The sequence below is a fragment of the Filicampus tigris genome, chromosome 8 (assembly GCF_054856515.1).
Source record: "Filicampus tigris isolate MCC_2025a chromosome 8, RoL_Ftig_1.0, whole genome shotgun sequence".
NCBI classification, from domain to species: domain Eukaryota; kingdom Metazoa; phylum Chordata; class Actinopteri; order Syngnathiformes; family Syngnathidae; genus Filicampus; species Filicampus tigris.
Window position 1 is genome coordinate 8476553 of NC_141224.1, and position 21960 is coordinate 8498512.

Genomic DNA, 21960 nt, shown 5'->3' on the forward strand with positions numbered 1-21960 from the left:
TCGTTAACACGTAAAATGCTGTCAGACAGTTACATTTCTTATTTGGCCTCAATTAAAACATTTTTTGGTGTCACATTAAGTGTCATATTGCAAGACTTGTAAACTCCAAATGGCATCTTGCTTATTTTGTCATACTGCTTGTTATCACTCTTTGCTCGCTATATGGCACCGAATATATGGATTAAATTAGGTTATGTATTTACAGTCACGTGCGCACACACACGCACACACACGTACACGCACACACAAAATGCAGACAACAGTGCCTTTCAGTGGCAGTTTCGTCATTTAACCTTATTTAGGTGCCACTTAACTGTTTACTTAGTCTTCTAATGATTCAGAATAGTTTGGAAAAAAGTCGACTTTGCATTATTTTTAAGAGTATAATAATAATAAGTTACATTATTTTCGATAATATGGCTGAACATTATATTACAACATCATATTGTAGAGTATGGAGCCTACATAAAATCATATAATTAGTCCTGTTATACAAAATTATAGAAAGTAAAGTTTGATGTGTGTATGGAAGATTATCGTCAAAAGTTAATGTAATTAACATTTTACCTTATTCCGCAGCAACATCCACGTGTCAAACATGAAATAAATGCTATCTCCCCCGCCCCCCAACACACACACACACACACACACACACACACAACCCCACACCCCACACACGCACGCACGCACCCCCACACACACCACGAAAACAGGCAAAACACTACAATAAATTTGCTAATTGGTGCGCCATTTTTCGATCATTCAAGACGACCAAAAATAGATACATAGCGCTCTCTGCTGGACGATTAAGGTAAAGACATTCACGTGTCCATCTACATTGGCTATGAGGATACATCCATTATCCAAATATGTTTTATTAAACATGTCTCCAAGACACCCAAACATGTCACTTCCATCCAAAATGAGCTCTGCCTTTAGGTTATATGGTGACATTGTTAATTATTTCCTGTAAACTTAATCCTTCAATACCTCACTTACAATCTTTTCTTTATTGTTTTTTCAGGCGATGGTATTTACTATTTTCCGTGAGCTAAAGCTTTGAACGTGTCGCTAAAAAGTCACTTATTTGTGATTATTTCATTTTACCTTTAAAAATAAACAAAACAAACATAATTTAGCCTCTCAATTTGTTTTCTTTGTCTGTTTATCAAAGTCAAATTGATCCGTAAAATAATTAAAATGTGAATTTCATCAATTAAAATGGGCAGATTAAAAATATATTTATTATAACATCTGTAAATTAAAATTTTGATGTGATTAAATCAGTGATGAATACTGTATTGAACAGTTGAACTGACCTTTAACTGCTTATAATATTTTGTTATAATTAGTAACTTTTTAACGACGTCTCACAACCAAATGAAGGCATCATTTTAATAATAATTTATCATTGTTATATGTAACGTGTGCATAATAAACATAATAATAGTAGAAGTACTAAAGTATTATTTACATTTTAAATGTTTTTTGTGGCATTCACTCGACTTTAGTAACTACACTATAAATGACTATTATTTTGTTACTAACGCTTACAAGTGACTCTAAACGCAGCATTAGTCCACAACAGCGAACCTTTTGCGTGTAGTTGTGCGATGTACCTTATCTCCTGAACGCAACAGTTGCATTCATGTCATGAGCACAAGGGCATTGTGGGGAAGAAAATGGGGTGACTTGTGTAAGTTGAAAGCTAAGGCGCCGGGTTCAACTCTCCTACCGGTTGTGTGGTCCGCGGTCTCCCGGTCCAACGCCGCCTCGTCCCAGCTGTTGTGCTGCGGATCGGCCGCCTCACGTCGTGCCGGGGGCTCGCGGTGAGCTCACCCGGGATGTGCAGCCGGCCTCGCTGTCCCGCGCGGCGGTTCAACCGCTGGACGCATTTAGCGAACACTGGGAGGCTCGTCTTCCCTGCACCAAGAACATTCTGTTCGCAGCCGGGCGCTGACGGTGTGGAAGGAGGAAGCTCCGACCGGCAGCCCGACATCTCGGTGGTGGGCATCCCGGATCCTATCACATGGATCCGGTGTAAAGTGATCCTTCTCCTCGTTGAGCTCTACTTCGACCTGGATGTCAACTCGGATGATTTTGAAAGAGGAGTGAAGCGGGTAAAACATATAACACATTCGATTAGAATAGATTTTGTAATTTCAAGCCACCTCTGGCACTGAGGCTTACACTCAATTGTAACGTTCAGTGACTTTAAACAGTAAAATGAAACCCTAATCAAGATCGAACCCCAACGGTTTGAAAGCCTACCTTGAAATCCAAACTGTTATAAATCCTAATTAGAAAAACTAACTCTATCTTGAAACCATAACTATTGCTTGAAACCATAACTTTGCATTGAAACCTAATTTGCTAATTGAACCCTTGTTTGAAACCTTTGTTTTTCCAGGTTTAAAACCCTACTTCGAAATCTTACCCTAGACTTGAAACCTTAAATTGAACCGTAACTTGAAACCATAACCTTGACTTCATATCCAAATGTGAAACCCTACCTCAAAACGCTAATCCTTGATTGAAACCTTAACCTGAAACACTCATTTGAAACCCTAAACCTTGTCTGAAGCTAACCCAATTCAAACTTGAAACCTGTCTTAAAACCATCTTTTAAACCCGAACCATTGTTTGAAACCCTTATTTGAAACCCAATTATGTACTTACTCAAAGGGGAAGTCTAGTCCTACGTTTTCTTTACAATAATTTGCCTCACGGAATATTTTCCGCTCGCTATTGACTGAAGAGGACATCACAGTGCTCAGGTAACGACTGTCACAGCTCACCTGTTTTCAGGGTTTGGTCATGTGATGTTCGCAAGCTGAGCCCTTAGGCACTGTGATGTCATTTTCAGTCGACAGTAAGTGGCAGGCCAAGGCAAAATGGCCGCCCCGAAAACATTACATTACATACAACATACTACATTTTTTATTAGAGTTTTTTTGTTGTTGTTGTTGTTTTCAGATGATCCGATACAGCATCATAGGCAGCATCAGGCCTCATGGACAACATCATATTTGTGTTTCCGGAGGATGTCTCCATGGTTGTTGAAGTGCACGGTCAGTTTGCTGACGGGTTTGCTTGTATTGCTATGTTTTCAAGTAGCAGTGGTTTGAATGTTTACCATTTACCATAACAGGTTACAACTATGCTAATTTTGACAGCCCATCTATGGGGTTTTGCATTACATGTTAGCATAAAGGTAGCAGAGCCGTGCTGCGGATATCTACAAAGAATTAATGTCGCCACCCATGCGGAGATGATCACAAAGTATCAACACCATGCTTTTAGCATGAATCCACGATATCTAGTAGTTAAATTATTAAACACAAACAAACCACTTTCACATGAGGCTCATCAACGGTATTAGCTCACATACTAGCCTAAACAACACGCTAGCACAAATTGACGTGAAATCACACATGAGCAAAGAAATACTTGTACATGCACTACCACCTGTCACAAATGATATTAAGTCATTAATACTCAGCTTTTGGCATTTACACACAATAATAAATGTTAGGACAGTAAGGAAATGAAAAATTATAATGGCAAAGTCGACTACATTATGAGTAGCTGAATTGGGAGGGAAGCTAAGGACAAGAACATATCCCCCGTGATAAACATGGGGTTCACTGTATTGTTTGGTGTGCAGGTAGAAAGTTTTGCACTATCGTTATGAGGCTTTGGTATCTGACGACGCTGGACGGTCCCGACGACCCCGAAGGCACCAGGATATTCCGAGTGTCCCCCCGGGCCAGACGGTGCCCGGCCAAAGAAAGTGGCCACGGCCGTCTACGACTAAGTACGTCATTTCCGAAAATGCTGTATGTGGTGGAAGAATGTATGTAACAAAATAAAATAAAACAAAAAATGTATGAATGAATATAAATGGGAAATGGTTGAGTTGTGCAATATGTTTAAAATGTGTAATCATTATGTCTGGACTGAATAATACAATTTCATAATATTTTTAATTATTTATGCCACTTATTTATTTATGATTTGTATTTGTTTCAATTACTTACACACAAGACATCACAATTGATTGTATTTATATCTTGTTTTATTGAATTTGTTTGAATGATCAAGCTGGTCAGAGCTACACACACACAAGATACATAAGGATTTGTTTTGATAGATCTATTTCTTTTAATTAAATGGCTGATCTTGCCAACCACGCAAGACTCATCAGGATTGAATCAAATGTAACTTCGTGTGACCAACTACATGATAAACTTGTATTTTGTACCCTTTGTTTGTCAGATTCCATCGTGAGTTGACAAAGGGAGTATCTCCGGACTGGATGGTGACCACAGTTTGGCACTGGAACTGGAAGCCAACTGACTGAATGTTTTGATGGCATTCAAACTTTCCAGAAACCCAAAATGCTCTGGCCTTTCATGACCCGCTACGTATACACAAGTGAACATGTGACTGTGGCGCTTTCTAAGCCCCTAAAGTTCTCATGATATCATTGAACTTATTTATACAACATGTAAAAAAAACTGCATTCACCGTTTTTTTAATAAACAATTGAATTGAAATTATTTGAAAAGTATTTTTTATTCTCTCCATATCCTTGACATCCAGTAAGGTCCTTGTATGTACTAGTGCGCAGCCTTTGTCCTCTCTGGAAAGTCAATTCAGTCCACAAGTAGAAAGACTGCCTCTCACTAGTAACATTTTTTTCTGCCACTAGTGGTAGTACTAGTAGCGGTGGTGGTAGTATGAACATGGCCACTAGACCTACTAGTATGCCAAAGTCATTCTATTATTTAGCAGTAGTAATGGGCAGATTAGTCCAAATGTTGATATTGATAGAATTTAATACAGACATTGGTATAGATATTAATCGATATCAGTGCAATGAGATCAATACTTGGGTTACTCTCTCTCTCGTATCTGCATTGCTGCAGTTTTATTGCAGAGGAAAATTTGCTGACTGTTTGTTTCTAATCACCAACTACAACTAATAGTGGTGAAAGCAATATTTTAAAATCATCCTTAGCATTAGTTAATTCAGTGCCACTGGCCAAGTTAGCCAACTCAAAAAGTAGAGATTATGTTTAAACCTTGATGCATACATTTTTCCCATAGAAGTGCGTTACTGAACTGGATACATTTACTGGAATTTGAAAAAAATTACTAAATAAATATTGTGAAAGGGATATCGATACTTGCTGTGTTTACGCTATAGCGTGAGTGAATAAGTGAACAAAAATTGTTCTGATAAGTATTTCTATTTATTTGTGAATGTGTCCAAATCTTTTTTCTTTTTACTAATTGATATTCTAAAGTAAAACAGACACCAAAAACGTAAAAGATCGTGAAAATGCATTCAGATTAGGAATTTCATGTATCAGCTTATTGATATTGGCGATACTAACCTAGTATTTACATTTACATTATTAGTGAGGCAAATTTGATTATTTGATCACTAGGGCTGGGCATTGAAAACCGTTTTTTTTTCTCAAGAAGAGAATTTTGGTTATGAACTTTTCCAACAAGGCACAGCTTAAATGTCATCAAAGGCGGAATCCTTCCAATTTGTGTTGTTGTAAGAGGAATACAACACATGAACGTATGTATTTAAAAAGACACGTGAATATAGCGGCAGACCTCTGCGTCATTCTTCGTGTTTACAATCAGTTCACGCAAGATGATTAATTTTCCTGTGGCGTACTAATGAGATTACGCGTACTGACGCGATGTCAACATGACGGCGGACACGGCATTTAAACAATTTGTCACGCTGCCGCGTCACTCCATTTTCAATGGCGGCAGACACAAAGAATCGCATGCAGCACGCGTTATTAATTAATATTTTGATTTATTTAAAACTATTTCACAGTGTCAACGAGTCGAGGCGGCGTGCCAACGAGACGCTTCATTAATCCTCTTATAGGGAAAGTGATGGCAAAAGGGCTCAGTGAGGCCATAAATGCACTGTTTTGTCTCTTTGATGCAATTAGACATCAAATATGATATTCACACAGAACAGATGATAAAAAAAAAAACATCAAATCATTTGCATGACTCAATTACACTTCCACAGTATTGCAACACACGTTTTTGTTCCCAGGCTAAGTAAAGCTAATTTTCCTCTTGGTTTATGACACTTTTTATGATTTTATAGTGACATAAAATGCCACATTTGGTACCCAAATGAAAAAGAGTTGCGAAAATACAATTTCTGTCCTAACTACAGAGCTTTGATTTCCTTGAGTACCGTTCGGAAGGCTTCCACGCAGACCTCGCCGTCGGGATGCCTCATGGACGCCAGCTTCCAGGCCGCCTCGAACGTCTCCTCGGGAATGTTCGCACCCACGTTCCCGAAGATCTCAGCAATCTGTCGACGGGAATTGGAATACTTGTGATGCAACAAAAAAAAAAAAGGCTCTTTCAGTTGAGAAGCCAATGGACGCATTTAAAATAAATCGACTTTTCATAAAAGTGAGCAGAAAACGCCTGTCAAAGTAAGCACGTCGGGCAAGAAACTAGAAAAAAAAATTACCAATTTGGGACAATTTAACTTTCATTTCGCATGAATAAATTGCGCTTATTAGCATACGAAGTGTCAGTGTATGCTGATTTTTGCAATAATCCAACGTATCAACATCACATACCTCTTTCTTGGAGCGTGGGCAGAAGAATTGGTCCTGGTAGACCCCTCGGCGTTCGTACACTGACGGCAGCAGCAGGTCCACCACCCTGTTCATGTCACCGTAGTTGACGTTGTCGTTGATCCTGCGGATGCGCGGAGCCGCGATGTCCGTGCGGACCGACGGTACCCCGAAGGTGCGAGTGTCTAAAAAGAGAATATGGGTGGAATATGTTCCGGTACAGTGTCCCCCGCTTTAACCTCTACTATATATAACACAAGTACAGTAATTTCAAACGTTGTTACCTGCGCTACCTGTGATGTCGATTTCAGTCGACAGAAGTGACAAAATGGCCGCCCCAAGAGATGGCTAAAAACGGGTGGATTAGCTCTTATTCCACAAACGCAATCTTTATCAGAACGCTTTGTTTTAACTAGTGGGAATGCATAGAACATATTCTTGGAAAAGAATATGTTGGGGTTGACTTCCCTCTTTAAATAATAGTGACTTGACTTGGTAACTTACTATATGCTTGCGGCTCCCCCGCAGTGGCCCCAATGAATGAGGCAGTTGTGATGAAGCGGTCTGAGTGTGACTCGGGTCGTCTGAGGGTCCTCACGGTCCTCTTTGAGCTGCCAGTCTGGAAGGGCTCCAGGTCATCAGTTTTCAACAAAGCGCCAGAACCAGGAAGTCCTGACGATCGCAATTTGGGGTCATAGTCTGAGCCGGTCTGGAACTGGGCTGAATAGACATAAAAGGAAATGTTGAATTGTCTTCCGTTGTCAAAATTCTGCACTCGTGGAACTCACTGTTCATGACGAGCTGCTGCTCCCGTCTATCCAGCGGCATCTTTTCCTTCAAGGTGAGGAAGTTGGCGAACTCAATGAAGTTGATGAATCCGTCTCGGTCGAGGTCGCAGTCGTCCACCACGTCGTCCAGGACGGCCTCGCTGGCGTTCACATTGAAGTGACGACACACTTCTTGCAGGTCCTCCTTGTCGATGCGCCCTTTGCCTTTCTAGGGACAAAACCGCCTTCGCAGTCAGCGCTTAGGCCGCCGCAGTTCTGCCAGTCCATCTCCCGGGCCGTCTAGTTAGCAGACTAATTCCTGATTTGTAGAGATCGTTCCTATTTCATTTTACGCATACGGTATGTAGCTATATATTTGTGTTCACTGACGCTAGTAGTTTGTCCAAGTTGACTTAGTCACTTCTCACCAAACTTTCTCACCCAGCAGTGGTAACAGTGGCACCTGGTGCAATGGGTAGCTGGTCCTTCAGTAAGGATTTCTCCAAGTAATCTACCGTACCGCTATCACATCAAAACTACAGAAACCATAAATACAAAACAAAAACCCAATATAACAGCCTCCCATTGTGCCATGTACATCATCCGTCACAATCGATTATTTATCAAATAAGGAGAAAAGAACACAAAAACCTTTTAAAAGGTCGATTATTAAATGCGTGCAGATCACTACAGGTGTGTTTTGGTGGGCTGGCCATGGGAGGCGAATTCAAAAATTTGATTGGTTAAAGAAACTTTTATTTAACATTAAACATTAACATTAAACATAACATTAATTTAGCATTGTTGACAGTTGAAGTTACATGGGCCGGCACTACTTATTATGAAGGCCTTGGGCAGATTAGCTTGACATGGCAACACACAGAGGCTGAAATTTGATAGGACAAAAAACATCGGCATACGTAGCAGCCGAGAGGAGCGCTATGAAATGAAAAGAAGAGAGTGTTGGTAATGAATTAATCTAATTTCATGAAACAAATTCTAGAATTTAGGTCATAATTGTATAGGTCAGTGCTGCACCGATTGAAGGACCAGGTCTCAAGTTAGTAGCATAGCATTAGTGTTTTGCTAACATCATAATTATACTTTTTCTTTTTATGAAGTTGCAAAATCGTCTAAAAATGTAGAAACCAAATTCACTTTCTGATAAGATTATTAATTCTTAAAAAAAGTGAAACGCTGGGCCAAAGTCCCAATGATCCAATCCCAGGCCTGCGAGTCCGCATATACCTTGTCATAGTGCCTGAAGGCCTGCAGCAATGACGGGAAGTTCTGCAAGTTGATCAGTTTGAGGCGGTTCTGCACGGCCCTGGCCAGGCGACGCCGGCGCTCGCCGGCTCGCACTTGCTTGCCCGCCGGCTGCTGCGCCAGGTGGATCAGATCCCCCACACCTGCGCAAACATGTGTACAACATCACGTTCCCATCTCAGCTCACGCCATCCACTCTCACAAAAAGAAAACTCACTGTATTCATCTTGTGGTATGATGATTCCAAAGGTGCGGTCTGGAGACACCTCAACATTGTTTCCTCTCCTGGGAGAATCACATGACAAGTTATAAAAGTTGAAGTTTCGAGATATTGGGTGTGAAATATTTTTTTAAAAAAGGTACTTCTTGTTTTTCACGTTTCCAATTTGCTGTTCCAACTTTTCCCTGCTGTTTGGAGATCTCGTCCACTCTGGGTTTGGATTGTACAACCTTCAGAAAATAAAAAGTTTTAAATAAACACTTATAGGTAAAAATTCAACATGCTGGAATATGAACCGCACATTTTTTTTTTGTACATGCAACACTTTCCCATTATTCCAAATAATCAGCATTTTATTATGAATTTTTTTTTTTTTTTTTATTCCATAATTTATCAAAAAATGTAAATATGAAATATATTATTAAAATATATCAATAACAAATAAACCATGCACATTGAACAATAACATAAATGCTTTATATAAAATAATCAAAATAAAATAGATAATATAAAGTTATGAATAAAATACATAAATATTTAAGAATCTTGATAAAATATGTACAAATAGAAAAAATATACAAGATTTTTTTTTTCACATGAGGAGTTTAATAAAAATACATTTTTGTTTGGGTTGCTGCTTCTCATTACATTTGTCATTATTGTCTTGCACATCTTTGTGCATTACTCAACATCATCACAATTATAATTGATGAAATGATGATTGAATGATTGCGAAATTGCAAAGGGCAGTTGTTTCCTGGCAACTGCTGCTCGGCAACCACCACAGCCACATGATCTTACATCATTATAAGGCTGCTAATGTTTGAGTCAGGCTTAGTAAAAAAGCAGCTAGTGCAAAATTAAAAAATAAAACGTTTGCTGTTCATGTCACCTGGTGGATTCTCCAAACCAACGCAGACTTCTGCCGACGTAGCCTCCGTCTTTGTGATAAGGCGTCTGGATCCCAAAACAACTGTCTTTATTATAGTTGTACTTCCTGTCTATTTGTTCGCCTGGAACACAATTATAATTGTGTCAAATTGTATTGTTCTATGTTGTAATACAAATTTAAAAATTTTATTGTAATAATTAATCTACATCACATTAGACCATTATTGGGTTAATACCTTCAACAAAGTTCCACACAAATTTAACAATTTATTTTACATTACTAGATTAAACTCAACCGACATAAATCTCTAAAACCCTACATACATTTCATACATTTAATGTCTGAAGCAGATTTTTTTTTTTTTTACTTTTGTGGATTGTGAACTTGTTTTCTTTTTCGAATGTTTTGACTTCATTTTGTAAGATAGATTTACATTTCTGCTAAACAGGCAATCTGGATCAGATCTAGATTAAACTCGGTTGTCAATACATCCTAAATCTATCTTTATACATAACAATTCGGTGGATGATATTACCGGTCCTTTTTTTTTTTTTTTTTTTCAATTTTGAACATTTTTGTTTTTTTGAACAATCATTCGATCTGGATGAAATCTGGTTTTGACAATACATCTGTACTTGATGATCTTTTTGCTTTTTAAATACATGCAAAGTTCTCACCAACAAAGTATCCGTTGTGACTGCGAACATAAGCCTTGTGCGCTTCCTGTTCCTCCTTTTCCAACTCTCCCAAAGTTTTAGGAGGATAAATCACATTGCCGGCATGCACATCTGCACACGAGAAGAAAAAAAAAACGATAAAAAGGACGAATGAGCAATCAACCAAACCCAAAACCTTAAGAGATGATTGAAGTGACGCACCTTGTTGAGTTTTAATTCCAAACGTGGTTTTCTCGTTGTACCAGGTGGGAAGTCCGCCGCGGTTTGGCGAGCGGCCCAGTGGCGCCGCTTTCTGCGAGTTATATGTGGCCTCGCTGAATTCCTGCAGCTTCTGTTGGAACTTTGTGAGAGGTGGTGGGTTGAGCGTGACCGCAGCCTGTCATGAATAAAATGACAGTAGCTGTCATTTTTTGCAGTAATATATGTTGGATAATATAAAGCATTATTAATGAAAAAAATCTCTAATATTAGGCATCATGAGTCAAAGTGCTGATATGAAATTTGCGGTTTGGGGGCCAATTGCGGCCCACGGGATGATATTTTGCGGTCCCCTACTTGACATGTTGGTGCGGACCCCATGTTTTTTGCTGTGTCATTGCTCTGGGTGTTTTATCTGTGTGGGGGTTTTGTTTTTGTATTATTTTTTTAATTAAGAATGGGCTACCATTGCTTAGGCTTCATGACAGCTTCCGTCAAAACATAATTCTGAAATGACACCAAGTGGAAGAAAAAGGTATCCGGTCGCCAATGTCCAAGTCATGCCTTTTTCAAATTCTGCTGTGAAGAGAAACGTTGATGACAAGAGCAGTCATTTTCAAGAAAAACAGAAGACGGAATTTTTTGGGGAGTTGAGTACAGGAGTTAACCGACATGTCTTGAATGCACAGAGAAAGTTGGCGTGCTCTCAACTAGTCATGCTGAGGAGTATGCAAAGAACCAGATGACAGAGAGGACCGGGTCGCCAATCTTGTTCACGTTCTGAAAGCGGAAGTCAACGCAAACATATTTTTTTCAAGAACATGTTTTCTGCAAGCCCACTAGTTGAAACAGGGCATTCTGATAAATATCGCGTTTGTGGAATAAGTGTTAATCCACTCGTTTTTAGCCATCTCCGGGGGCGGCCATTTTGTCTTCTGTCGAGTGAAAATGACATCACAACTGCTCACAACGACCAATCACGGCTCAGGTTCAGAGAACAGGTCAGCTGTGATTGGTCGTTGTAAGCAGTTGTGATGTCATTTTCACTCGACAGAAAACAAAATGCCATAGATGGCTAAAAACAAGTGCATTTTGCTACTTAATTTGTATTCCACAAACGCAAAATTAATCAGAATATTGTGTTTCAACTAGTGGGCCTGCTGGGAACATATTCTTGAAATTCCGTACGTATAAATTCTTGTTTGTCCCTGTGGTGTACCCCACCTCTCTCCAAGAAATCAGCTGGAATAGATTCCAGTTCACACGCGACCCTTTGTGAGGACAAGTGCAATAGAAAATTCATCCATGGAATTTCAAATACCAGCTGACCGTTAGCGGAGACTTGGTGCTAACGCCGTGAATGAGCGTGTTGGCCACTTTTGGGTCGTTGGCCTTCCCGGGGTGGACTCGGATCATGCCGAGACCCGGTTTGTTGCTGTTGTGGTACTTTCGAACTGCAGGTGGCGTCCGGGCCTGGAAAAAAAACAAAGTGGAAAAAATGACATGTTTTGACATATTTATCATGGCTTTGTGAAACGAAGGATATGCTGCAATATGACCGTAGAGAGTATCTACAGATACTCCCAAAAAAAAAAAAAGCATCAGTATTCATATTCTTTCACATGTTGATCCAGTCTTGTGCGGTCAGATCCAGACTGCAGAATCTGCCAGCAAAGGCAGGATATTCCCATGACAGCGTGCCTTGTGACACTGCATCCTGCATCCATCCAACAATTAGATGAAAGATATAATTGCCAGCATCTGTTGTGACATAAAATAGTTGTCTGACAGCCACAATTGCTTTCAACATGACAGGGCGGGGAAGTAAGTGTCACTTCCCTGTCCCGGCATTCTGCATCAGTGCCATTCATACTGAATATAATATACTGCCTCCCGACAGGAACAATTGCTTTCAACACAACCGGGCAGGAGAATTTAGCTCGTATCGTGGCTCTGATACTACCTCAGAGGCGGAAAATTAGCGGATTGGCTCTGAGGCCCTATTCCGAGTTAGTACCATACATTTCAAGAAAATTCCATCGTTTGGACCTTCGGGAACACAAATGCAATTGTCCACTTTATTTGGACTTTAAACAAATCCTTGCGTTTACTTGTTGTCATTGTATTCAGTTTTAAAATATTTTTTCAGGTATTTTGAAAACCTGCATGGATAACTAATCATTAGTTTTAGTAAGACATTAAGACATTATGTCTTAAACTTGAACCAGACTTTTAGGGTCCCTCAAAAAAAGGTTTATTATAACTTACCGTTGTTGTTTCTTGAAGACAATCAGCTGCTCTGTATCCAAGAGGGACTCGTTTTCCAGCCTGGCGTTTGGGGGAAAAAGGTACAAATGATATGTCTGTTTAAAATACAGATCTGCACACAATATCAAAGTCAGACGCCCGTGGCGTTCTGTGGCTAAACTCAGACAACAACACGTACAAGTCGACTTACCCTCGGCATGTGTATTATCCTCATTGCGTCTGACATATTCACCTTAATATTTTCAATAATTTGGATGCAACTAAAAATAAAATGTTCCCTGCGGGGGATCCATGAGGGTTGGCTTCAGAAAAAGTTTGTCGTTGCCTAGCAACATTTCAAAGGCGACAAGGCGATATATTTAAAATACTTTTCATTTGAACACAAAATAAGAGCGCGTCCCGGTAAACGCGACATTAGGTAAACTTGTGTAGAAAATGTTTCGAAGAAAAAAAGAAAAAAAAATTTTGAATGACGTGTAGACGAACGAGTTACATTTCTACTGTATGAAAAGATCGCCATTTTGTGTTAATTTCTCGCTTATTTATGTTTTATCCCGCGAGGAATTCATACGCATATTTTAAAATATCCCAAAATGATTAGAACGGAGTCGAGCGTATGATTGGTGGGGCTCGGTGAGACGTAGGAGGGTTGCCAGTTGCAGTCATACGATCTGTCATCATCGCTCGTACAAAGCCAACAGGGAAGTTGAGACAAGTGGCGGAGCCTGCTGGGAAAAAAAATCGAATGTTTCACTAAGCCCGGTAGACATCAAAGTGCGTAGTTTTGTTTTTGGGGGGGACTCTGTTAGCAACATTTGGAAGAGGCGTCGTCTCTTGGCTGGGTGAGTAAACGAGACGATTACGAGACAGCTAGCTGGCGGCTAACCGGAGGGGGGGGGGACTCCACCCGTAGCGGCCGCGACTAAACAAACGTCCAACCCCGAGCGCAGCGTCTCCATAGCGGGATAGCTTGCTAGCCTTAGCTCGCCGCTGACGATGACGCTGGAGGGGGTCGAGCTAACCTGCTAACGTGGTGACCCAGACAGGTCCGACCGGTTGGATTTGGCCCCACTTCTTGTGTTATGATGATAAACATGGACGCTTGTGAAGCATTTTGACCGCATTTGTTTGACCCAAAAGACAGCGCACGGATAGTGACGTTAGACAGCTGTTAGCCAGTGACGGCTAACATGATAGCTGTCATTAGCCGTACACACCCAAATCGACCTCACATAATATTAATGTTTTCCAAAGCGACATTTAAACATGCAATTGTACACATACGCTCGGTGTGTCGGCGTATCCGAATGGCACCACACGCCACCAAGTCGACTTTGTCACCGGCTAACATACGTCTCTCGCTACGGCGTTACGAACTTACAAGGTAGCCGCTCGGCTAACGTTCGCTAGTATTGTGCTAATTCACGCTAATCAACAACAACAACAGAACAAGTTGCTTAATTAAACTTGCTCTTTAACGCGTGTTACACGCAGACGACGGTAATTAGCAGTCAACTGTGATATACTAATCATGTGGCCTATCTGGTAATGTAATTTCATGTTGGGGAAAAAGCCAGGGAAACTACCCCTGTCCCACATTATTTTCCAGAAATCAGTATTATGACCATTGTTTTGGACCTGTGACCGATAATGATGACGATGGCGGGCTCTGAATGAGAATATTAATATGAGGTCTTATCATGGCCGTTGTCATAGTTGCCGCAACTACTTGTTGAGTTTGTCAAAGCAACCAATGTTTGTTTGTCGTGTGACATTGGGAATGCCAAACCATTCCGATGACTCAGTCGATGTGAACGGTCGTTGCTATCAGGGTCGTCGCTGTGTAGTGAAACACTGGCACCTGGAAGGTGTGACTCTTCACAGTTTACCATGTGGTGCACATTTTGTTAACCTGTTGTAATTGCTAAAATATGAAAAGACTATAGCTGCTTCAGCCAATGTGTACTGAGCAGATCGACAGTGACACATGCACCTTGCTCACTGAGCGTAAGTCTCTTGTTAGCTAGTGACTGTTGTCAGTGAGCACGCCAAATCCACAGCGCTACTATCAACTAAAATGTAGACTCGCAAAACGCGCAAGATGTTTGGGTGTTGCAGAGCTTGAAGTGTTGCGTGATGATGCACAATAATTAGCTAGATTAAATCTGACGATGTCAATCACAAAGGAAAATAGTGGTAAATGCAGTTCTTTAGTCAGACGCCTAGTTGTTTACATCTTTTATTTCCTAAAAAGAAGAGAAACTGTGTGTCTCAAAATGATGAAATGATGTTTCATTTTAAATGTCTTATCTGTATCTGCTTACAGAAAAGATAAGTGTGTTTTTGTTTGCATTTTGTATCTTCACTGTATGCAATATGTCGGTTGAACTCCGAGGTACATACCAAACTTGGGAGTTGGGGCGTTGGAGCACTCACCATTGAACATTTATGTGGTTTCACGGAGGACAACCTCAAAGAATTTTGTCACCTGTGCCTTAGATTGTACATATTATTTAAACGTTCAGGTGTTGACGTTCCATTTCCCCGTGTGTTTCCGCAGCATCCACAACAGGAAGAGTCCGGAGAAAGTGACATGGCAAGTAGAGGCGGAGCTACCCGACCCAATGGGCCCAACGCCGGCAACAAGATCTGCCAGTTCAAGCTTGTGCTGCTGGGGGAATCGGCGGTGGGGAAGTCGAGTCTGGTGCTCCGCTTCGTCAAGGGACAGTTCCACGAATTCCAGGAGAGCACCATTGGAGGTTTGGGTCTTGTCTTGTCCCAGTGGACTACTTGCACCATGTCCGAGACATACTCCCAATCTCACCAGTGATCGGAGGAAAAAAAAAAAAAAAACGTTTCCTGTAAACTTTCTGTTTCATTTACAACAGCAGGAAAATGAACAGACAGAAAATCATGTATGCTTTAACTGCCCGAAAATGAGGAAATATGATGTGAGGGATACATTTAAGTTTTATAAAAGGCTGGGTGGTTCAAATTAGCATTGCTGTGTGCCACTTGGCTCAGGATTGAGTTGCTATAGTAGCAAAATCAGCATTCAAAGACCCCGTCCTCTTCAAAATTGGAGGGTTTTTTTTGTTTTGTTTTTATTACTCGGCACAAGTGGCATTTCTATTATAATCTATCTGTAACCCATTAAATTTAATAGATTTGAATGTGTTTTGGGATCATAGTTTGTAGGGCTTTAACTATTAATACATTATAGGCAGTTATAAACACTTTTGGGGGGGGGGCAGATCAATTACTTGCATTTTTTTTGGTATTGGCGTCGCTTTCTCGCTCTCCTGACAAATAGGAAACTACTGTATGATTGTTGTGCCCTAAAGATGGCTGATGCTAACACCGCCGTCCATATTGCGCTTCCCCCAGCCGCCTTCCTGACTCAGACGGTCTGCTTGGACGACACGACGGTCAAGTTTGAAATCTGGGACACGGCCGGTCAGGAACGCTACCACAGTCTGGCCCCCATGTACTACAGAGGAGCCCAGGCCGCCATCGTGGTCTATGACATCACCAATGAGGTACGTCACAAACATCCATCCATGCATTTTCTTTAGCGAGCCTATCCTAGCTGACGTTTGGCCAGAGAAGTGAGGTCCAAGTTGGACTGGGCACATTTCGACAAATAAGCATTCACACTAATACGTTTTGACAGATTAAGGTTACAGATGAGTGAGAGCCACGCCTGGCAGACTTTTGGCAAGAGAAGTGGGGTACACCCTGAACATTTTGCCAGCAAATCACAGGGCAGGTGTAGACAAACAAGTATTCACACTCATAACCTGCATGGACGTTTTGGATTGATTGAGTCTGTCACAGTTGATTTTTATCTGGGGAAATGTGGTCCAACCTGAATTGGTTGCTAGTCAGTGGCGGTGCATATGAACAACATAAACAATCCAATCAAATCATTTGGTTCATGATTTAAAAGTCAAACACATAAAGCCTCACTAGCGTGCATCATGGGTGGCTTGGTGCTGCTGTTTTCCTGCGCAGGAGTCGTTTGTGCGGGCAAAGAATTGGGTGAAGGAGCTCCAGAGGCAAGCCAGTCCCAACATCGTCATCGCGCTTGCCGGCAACAAAGCTGACCTGGCCAGCAAGCGAGCGCTCGACTTCCAGGTACGTTAAAATACGCCGCGTATATTTGTTCAGCTTTTTCTTTAGTGCAGGGGTGGGCAAAAGTACGGCCTGCCTGCTCCTTGAATCTGTTCCAGCAAGTATGTATGTAACAGTACTCTGATATCTGTTACTTTAGTGTAGCAGGGTTTTTTTTTAATTAATTTTTTACAAAAATTGTTTAATTTCATTTCGTATTCATTTCACATTCAGTAATTGGTCAAATGATTTATTGTAAAACATTTTTTAAATGTGCATTTTCTTATTGTGCATTCTACCATTTTACTATTTACAATTAATAATGCACCATTGATTTTTTTTCTTAAATAAATGTTTAACTATTCATAAATAATTTACATAAAATAAGCCTGGATTTCAGTGGGACTGGATTTCAGTAGGACCCCACTATTTGTGGGGGATAGGGACAGAGCCAGCAATAAATCTTTGAATAATTGACACTCCCTTTACAATTGCCATGAAATAAAAAAAATAAAAAAATGGCGTAAATATGTGGGGGATCGGGTCAAAAAAGGCAGATATCCAGGGGTCCGGGGTATTTCTTAATTCAAATAATTTAGGACGTTTTACGTACATTGTTATATATTTAAAATTAATGAAATGTTTTTAATATTCATTTCTCATTAAATTATTGGTTAATTGATTTATTGTAAAAAATGAAAAATTAAAAAGCTTCCAGTAGGATTAGCAATTTTACGTATGTTATTTTTTTGTATTTCTTTTAATAAATATTAATTTATATGTAAACAGTACAACTTAAAAATTAGAATGAATTATGAAAATGTTTCTTTAAATTTAATTTTAAAAAATTTTTACTTTGAAAAATCTTTTTTTTTTTCATTATCATTATTCATATTTTATTAATTATAAATAATGCAATTACAAATTTGAATTCTACGAATAACCTGGCACTCCTGGCCCCCCAAAATCAATTATTGTCTCTTAATACAAAGTTTACCCACCCCCGGTTAAGTATATTCAGTCTAAACATGTGCTCACGTGATGTATTTCACTCTGTAAAAATGGTCAGTCAAAACTAAGATAAGTTTTAAAGGTTTGATTCAGGTGCTTGATTGGCTGTCGGTAAACTGTGTTACCCAATGAAGTAGCCACTGAATGTCTTAACATGGCGCTGGCTGAGTAGTTTGATGCTTTGTGAAGATTGTTGTTGAATACAGCGCTGAAGGAATGTGTCTAATTGAGCTGTGATGATGTTGTGTCCAGGACGCACAATCGTACGCCGACGACAACAGCCTGCTCTTCATGGAGACGTCGGCAAAGACCTCCATGAACGTCAACGAGATCTTCATGGACATCGGTGAGCATCTCCTCCACAATACTTGTCTAATTCCACGTATGGTACAATGCCAGCATACACAATGCAGCATATCGTCGCTGTCCTGTGAAAACACTTATGTCCTATTTTGGAATTAAAAAAAAAAAAAAAAAAATTCACGTTAATGCAATGTCCGTTACGCGGAAACGCCATTCACGTAATAATAAGAAAATTGAATGAAATGGACAGAAGTGTTTTTCACAGGACAGCGACAATATTCTATATTTGCAATACCGTTTTTTAGGAAATAGTGGAAAGAAGTGGAAATCTATCAAAAATAATCTAAAATGCAGATGCTTGGCGCCATCTATTTTTGGCTGAATAGCATTTATTAATGTGAAAAGGTATATTACGTAAGAGTGGATTTAAAAAAAAAAAAAAAATTTTATGGCGTGGCCACACATTGGTAAGCGTCGATTACAATTTTGTCATTAATCATCTCCGCATAACGTGAAGGTATTTTCAAATGCGTTTACATGCATGCACTAAAGACCCTTTAAACCAGGAACACTATTTACCTGCTGTGTGAAAGGGCCTTAAGTCTCCTCCCTTAATTTTCTCCGAGAGACCATTTACAGCATGGGTACTGCTGTTTTTTTTTAGCAACAGCGTTCAAAACGGCCTCAAAACATTAATTCTGCAATGTTCCTTTCTAAACGTTTATACAAAAAAAAAAAATACAATACAATAAATACAAAAATAGTGCAAGAGTCTTAATGTAAATGCTCGGTGGCTGTTGTAATTTGTTACCTACTTATGTATCACAATGCGGGAGCCAATCTTTGAGATCTGATGAAGCGCAAAAGCCGTCGAACGTAGCATTTGGCCACCGGGACCAGCTGGTGTTGACGACGCTGTGTGCTGATGTCATCGTAGCCAAGAAGCTCCCCAAGAACGAGCCCCAGGCAGCCAATGCCAGCGGCGGGCGGAACCGGGGCGTGGACCTCACTGAGACGGCCCAACCCAGCAGCCGCAGCTGTTGCAGTAACTAGGAGGGGCCACGGTGGTCTCTGTTAACAAACACCCCCCTCAACGCCCTCACCACAACACACACGCACGCACACACACACACACATACACATCAGCTTCCTTACCTTGCTCCTCACCACCCCAGTCCGAAATAGCGAAAGACTTTGTATAGCTGCATTTCTAAAACCTTTTTTTTTTTTTGTTGTTCTTTTGTTGATGTTCCTCCTTTCTTTTTAAAAAAGTTTTTTTTTTAAAGATGTGTACATCAGTATAATGGATGCATGTTATCACTACAACGCCTGACGCAAACACTCTCTCATCCTCTCGTCGTAAACTAACCCCACCCAACACCAATGCCACTCGCCCACAAAATGGCTCTCATCCTGACACATCCCTGCCTTTATCCTCATTTTCCTGTTCTCTCAAACAAAAACCCAACAGGAGAGATTTTTTTTTTGCTTTTTTTTTTTTGCTTTCCTGGAGGATTCGTGGATCATTTCACCCCACCGCCAAGTCAACACCGCACGTGTAGGAATGACCACGCAACAAAAGAGATTCCGAACAATTGTACAGTTGGTTATGCTTTTTATTTTTATTTTTTTTGTATTCATTCTCTTCTCGTCTCCAACTGGTAAAGCTGTGGTGTTTCTTTCTTTTTTTTTTTTTTTTTAAATCATTATTCTAATTAGCCCTGTGTAGTGTTATTAACAAAACAAAACAAACAAACGAAAAAAAAAATCTACTCTCTGGTGTCACGGAAAGGAACTTTTAATCGCATTGCACACAGTGTTGATCATCATGTCTTCATTTTATACGAGCGAGTGCTTGTGACCCGCGAACGGCTCGATGGGTTTTAACCACGCGACGGGCCTGGTCGGTTTTTGAGTGTCTGAATACAACTTAATAAATTCAATAAAGATTGAATCTCTTGTACGCCTTCTTTGCTCTCTCGCTGGGTCAATGGCTTAAACAAAATCATAGTCATATTGCCAGTAAACATTTGTATGATGAACACTTTGCACTTCATTAATATAAAACATTCATTTTCTTTAACTAAGTTACAAATACCGTGCTGCTGTTGTTTGAATAGAACAACTAAGCTAAAGCTAGCGTAGACATAGCCATGCCGTATGGTTTAGAAGAGCGTAAACTAGGGTTTCTATAACATAAATTGTGATTGCTTCATTCTGAGCTTTGTGGGATTCTAATGGAACCTCGATTTAACAAACTAATTGAGGTCTGCTGTGACCACAAACTAATGTGGTCTGTTAGAGCCAATTTTCATTTACATTAATGTACCTTTTGTGGCCAAACGATACAGGTCAAAATTAGTTTTGTACTTTTATTGTGGCCCAAAAATACCCACTAAAGTACAAAATTATTGTAACTCAAAAAAACGAATACAAAAAAATTGAAACTGTTTTGAAAGTTGATCCAAACAAGGTCTTAAGGAAAACGGCGAAAGCTAATTTCTTAGGGCACACAGCAATGGTCACTTGAACCATCCCTCAAGTTATATTTACACATTTTCCTGGCAGTTAAACAAACAAGTGTTTCTGTATGTTTATTTTAAATTAAGCTGAAGTTAACCAGAAACTAATTTGTGGATCACTGGCGAGATCGGCAGTACGTCGTGTCCCTGGTGGTCCATAGACCCGAAGAGGTGAGAGTTATTGCAGGGCGACTTGTAGCTGCTCACAATGCCGAGAAAAACATCGCCATGCTGAAGGAACCTCCCTACTCATCCGCCCTGCAGGGGCCCTGTGATTTTTTTTTTTTTTTCCAAAAAAAATATGTTTTTTTTATTTGAATTTTTTTTACAATCAAGATGGCTGTAAGGATGAAAGCCGTGGAAGAGTCTTCCCCAGCATGCTTGACGGCAGGCAAGGCTGCGAAGTGTGTTCGTCACGAATTACTTCCAAGGGGAAAATTTGTAGTTTGGCTCTGAACTGTGTAAGGCCAGTGTCACCAGTCATGGAACATTTCTAACACACCTCATGGATAATTCATTAAGATATTTTGGCCCACCTGTTAAACAAAGCAAGTGCAAATGTGCCCTCGGTGAGCCCTGTTAGTAACCTGAAAACGACATAATACGTAAAACGATGAGACCGTGTACCTGCATTATCAACGTGTGGCCCTCTGGAGCAGTTCCCTGATATCGCCACGCGGGGGTAGTAGTGCAGCGTCACAACGTCCTCGTCATGCTTCTAACCACAGGGTTGAAATATCCGTCATTTTAAATCATTTTATTTGAAATATAAATAAATGTCAGTTATGACATTTTATCAAAGTTTGTCAGCTTGTATTTGGTTTTTACCATGTTCTGACCGCCAAAAAAAAAAAAAAAAAACAACAACAAAAAAAACCGGCTGTGATCTCTTGCCGTTACCATGGTGACAGCCTCCTCATTACAGCTTATCCCTTGTGCTCCCTGGAGGGGATCGGCAGGCAAAACTTTAAAGGACACATTTTATGTGTTTGTTTCACAATTTAAAAGTTCCCAGGCACACTAATATTATTATTATAGTGTATACTTATACTACTGTATATGCGTATCTGTATTTGTTGCTTCCA

At 40.1% G+C, this 21960-nt stretch overlaps 3 protein-coding genes across 3 annotated transcripts; 2 read left to right on the top strand and 1 right to left on the bottom strand.

Annotated features, from left to right (window-relative positions):
* The first annotated feature begins 1969 nt into the window (after positions 1-1969).
* LOC147143341 (m-AAA protease-interacting protein 1, mitochondrial-like) lies at positions 1970-4559 on the top strand. Its single transcript, XM_086037824.1, has 4 exons — positions 1970-2120; positions 2977-3071; positions 3668-3817; positions 4279-4559. Exons 2-4 carry the CDS (start codon positions 3014-3016, stop codon positions 4293-4295), a joined length of 225 nt encoding a protein of 74 aa, XP_085893950.1. The 5' UTR covers positions 1970-2120; positions 2977-3013; the 3' UTR covers positions 4296-4559.
* On the bottom strand, positions 4061-14195 carry efhb (EF-hand domain family, member B). Its single transcript, XM_086037822.1, has 13 exons — positions 13117-14195; positions 12927-12986; positions 11988-12131; positions 10662-10836; positions 10461-10571; positions 9784-9904; positions 9035-9121; positions 8889-8956; positions 8654-8814; positions 7427-7634; positions 7143-7358; positions 6642-6823; positions 4061-6364 (listed from the first exon to the last, which is right to left on the bottom strand). The coding sequence occupies exons 1-13, from the start codon at positions 13150-13152 to the stop codon at positions 6218-6220; spliced, it is 1716 nt and encodes a 571-aa protein (XP_085893948.1). The 5' UTR covers positions 13153-14195; the 3' UTR covers positions 4061-6217.
* rab5ab (RAB5A, member RAS oncogene family, b) lies at positions 13567-20307 on the top strand. The gene is made up of 6 exons (XM_086037823.1): positions 13567-13768; positions 15487-15685; positions 16314-16465; positions 16941-17063; positions 18303-18396; positions 19291-20307. The coding sequence occupies exons 2-6, from the start codon at positions 15520-15522 to the stop codon at positions 19404-19406; spliced, it is 651 nt and encodes a 216-aa protein (XP_085893949.1). The 5' UTR covers positions 13567-13768; positions 15487-15519; the 3' UTR covers positions 19407-20307.
* Positions 20308-21960: the final 1653 nt, after the last annotated feature.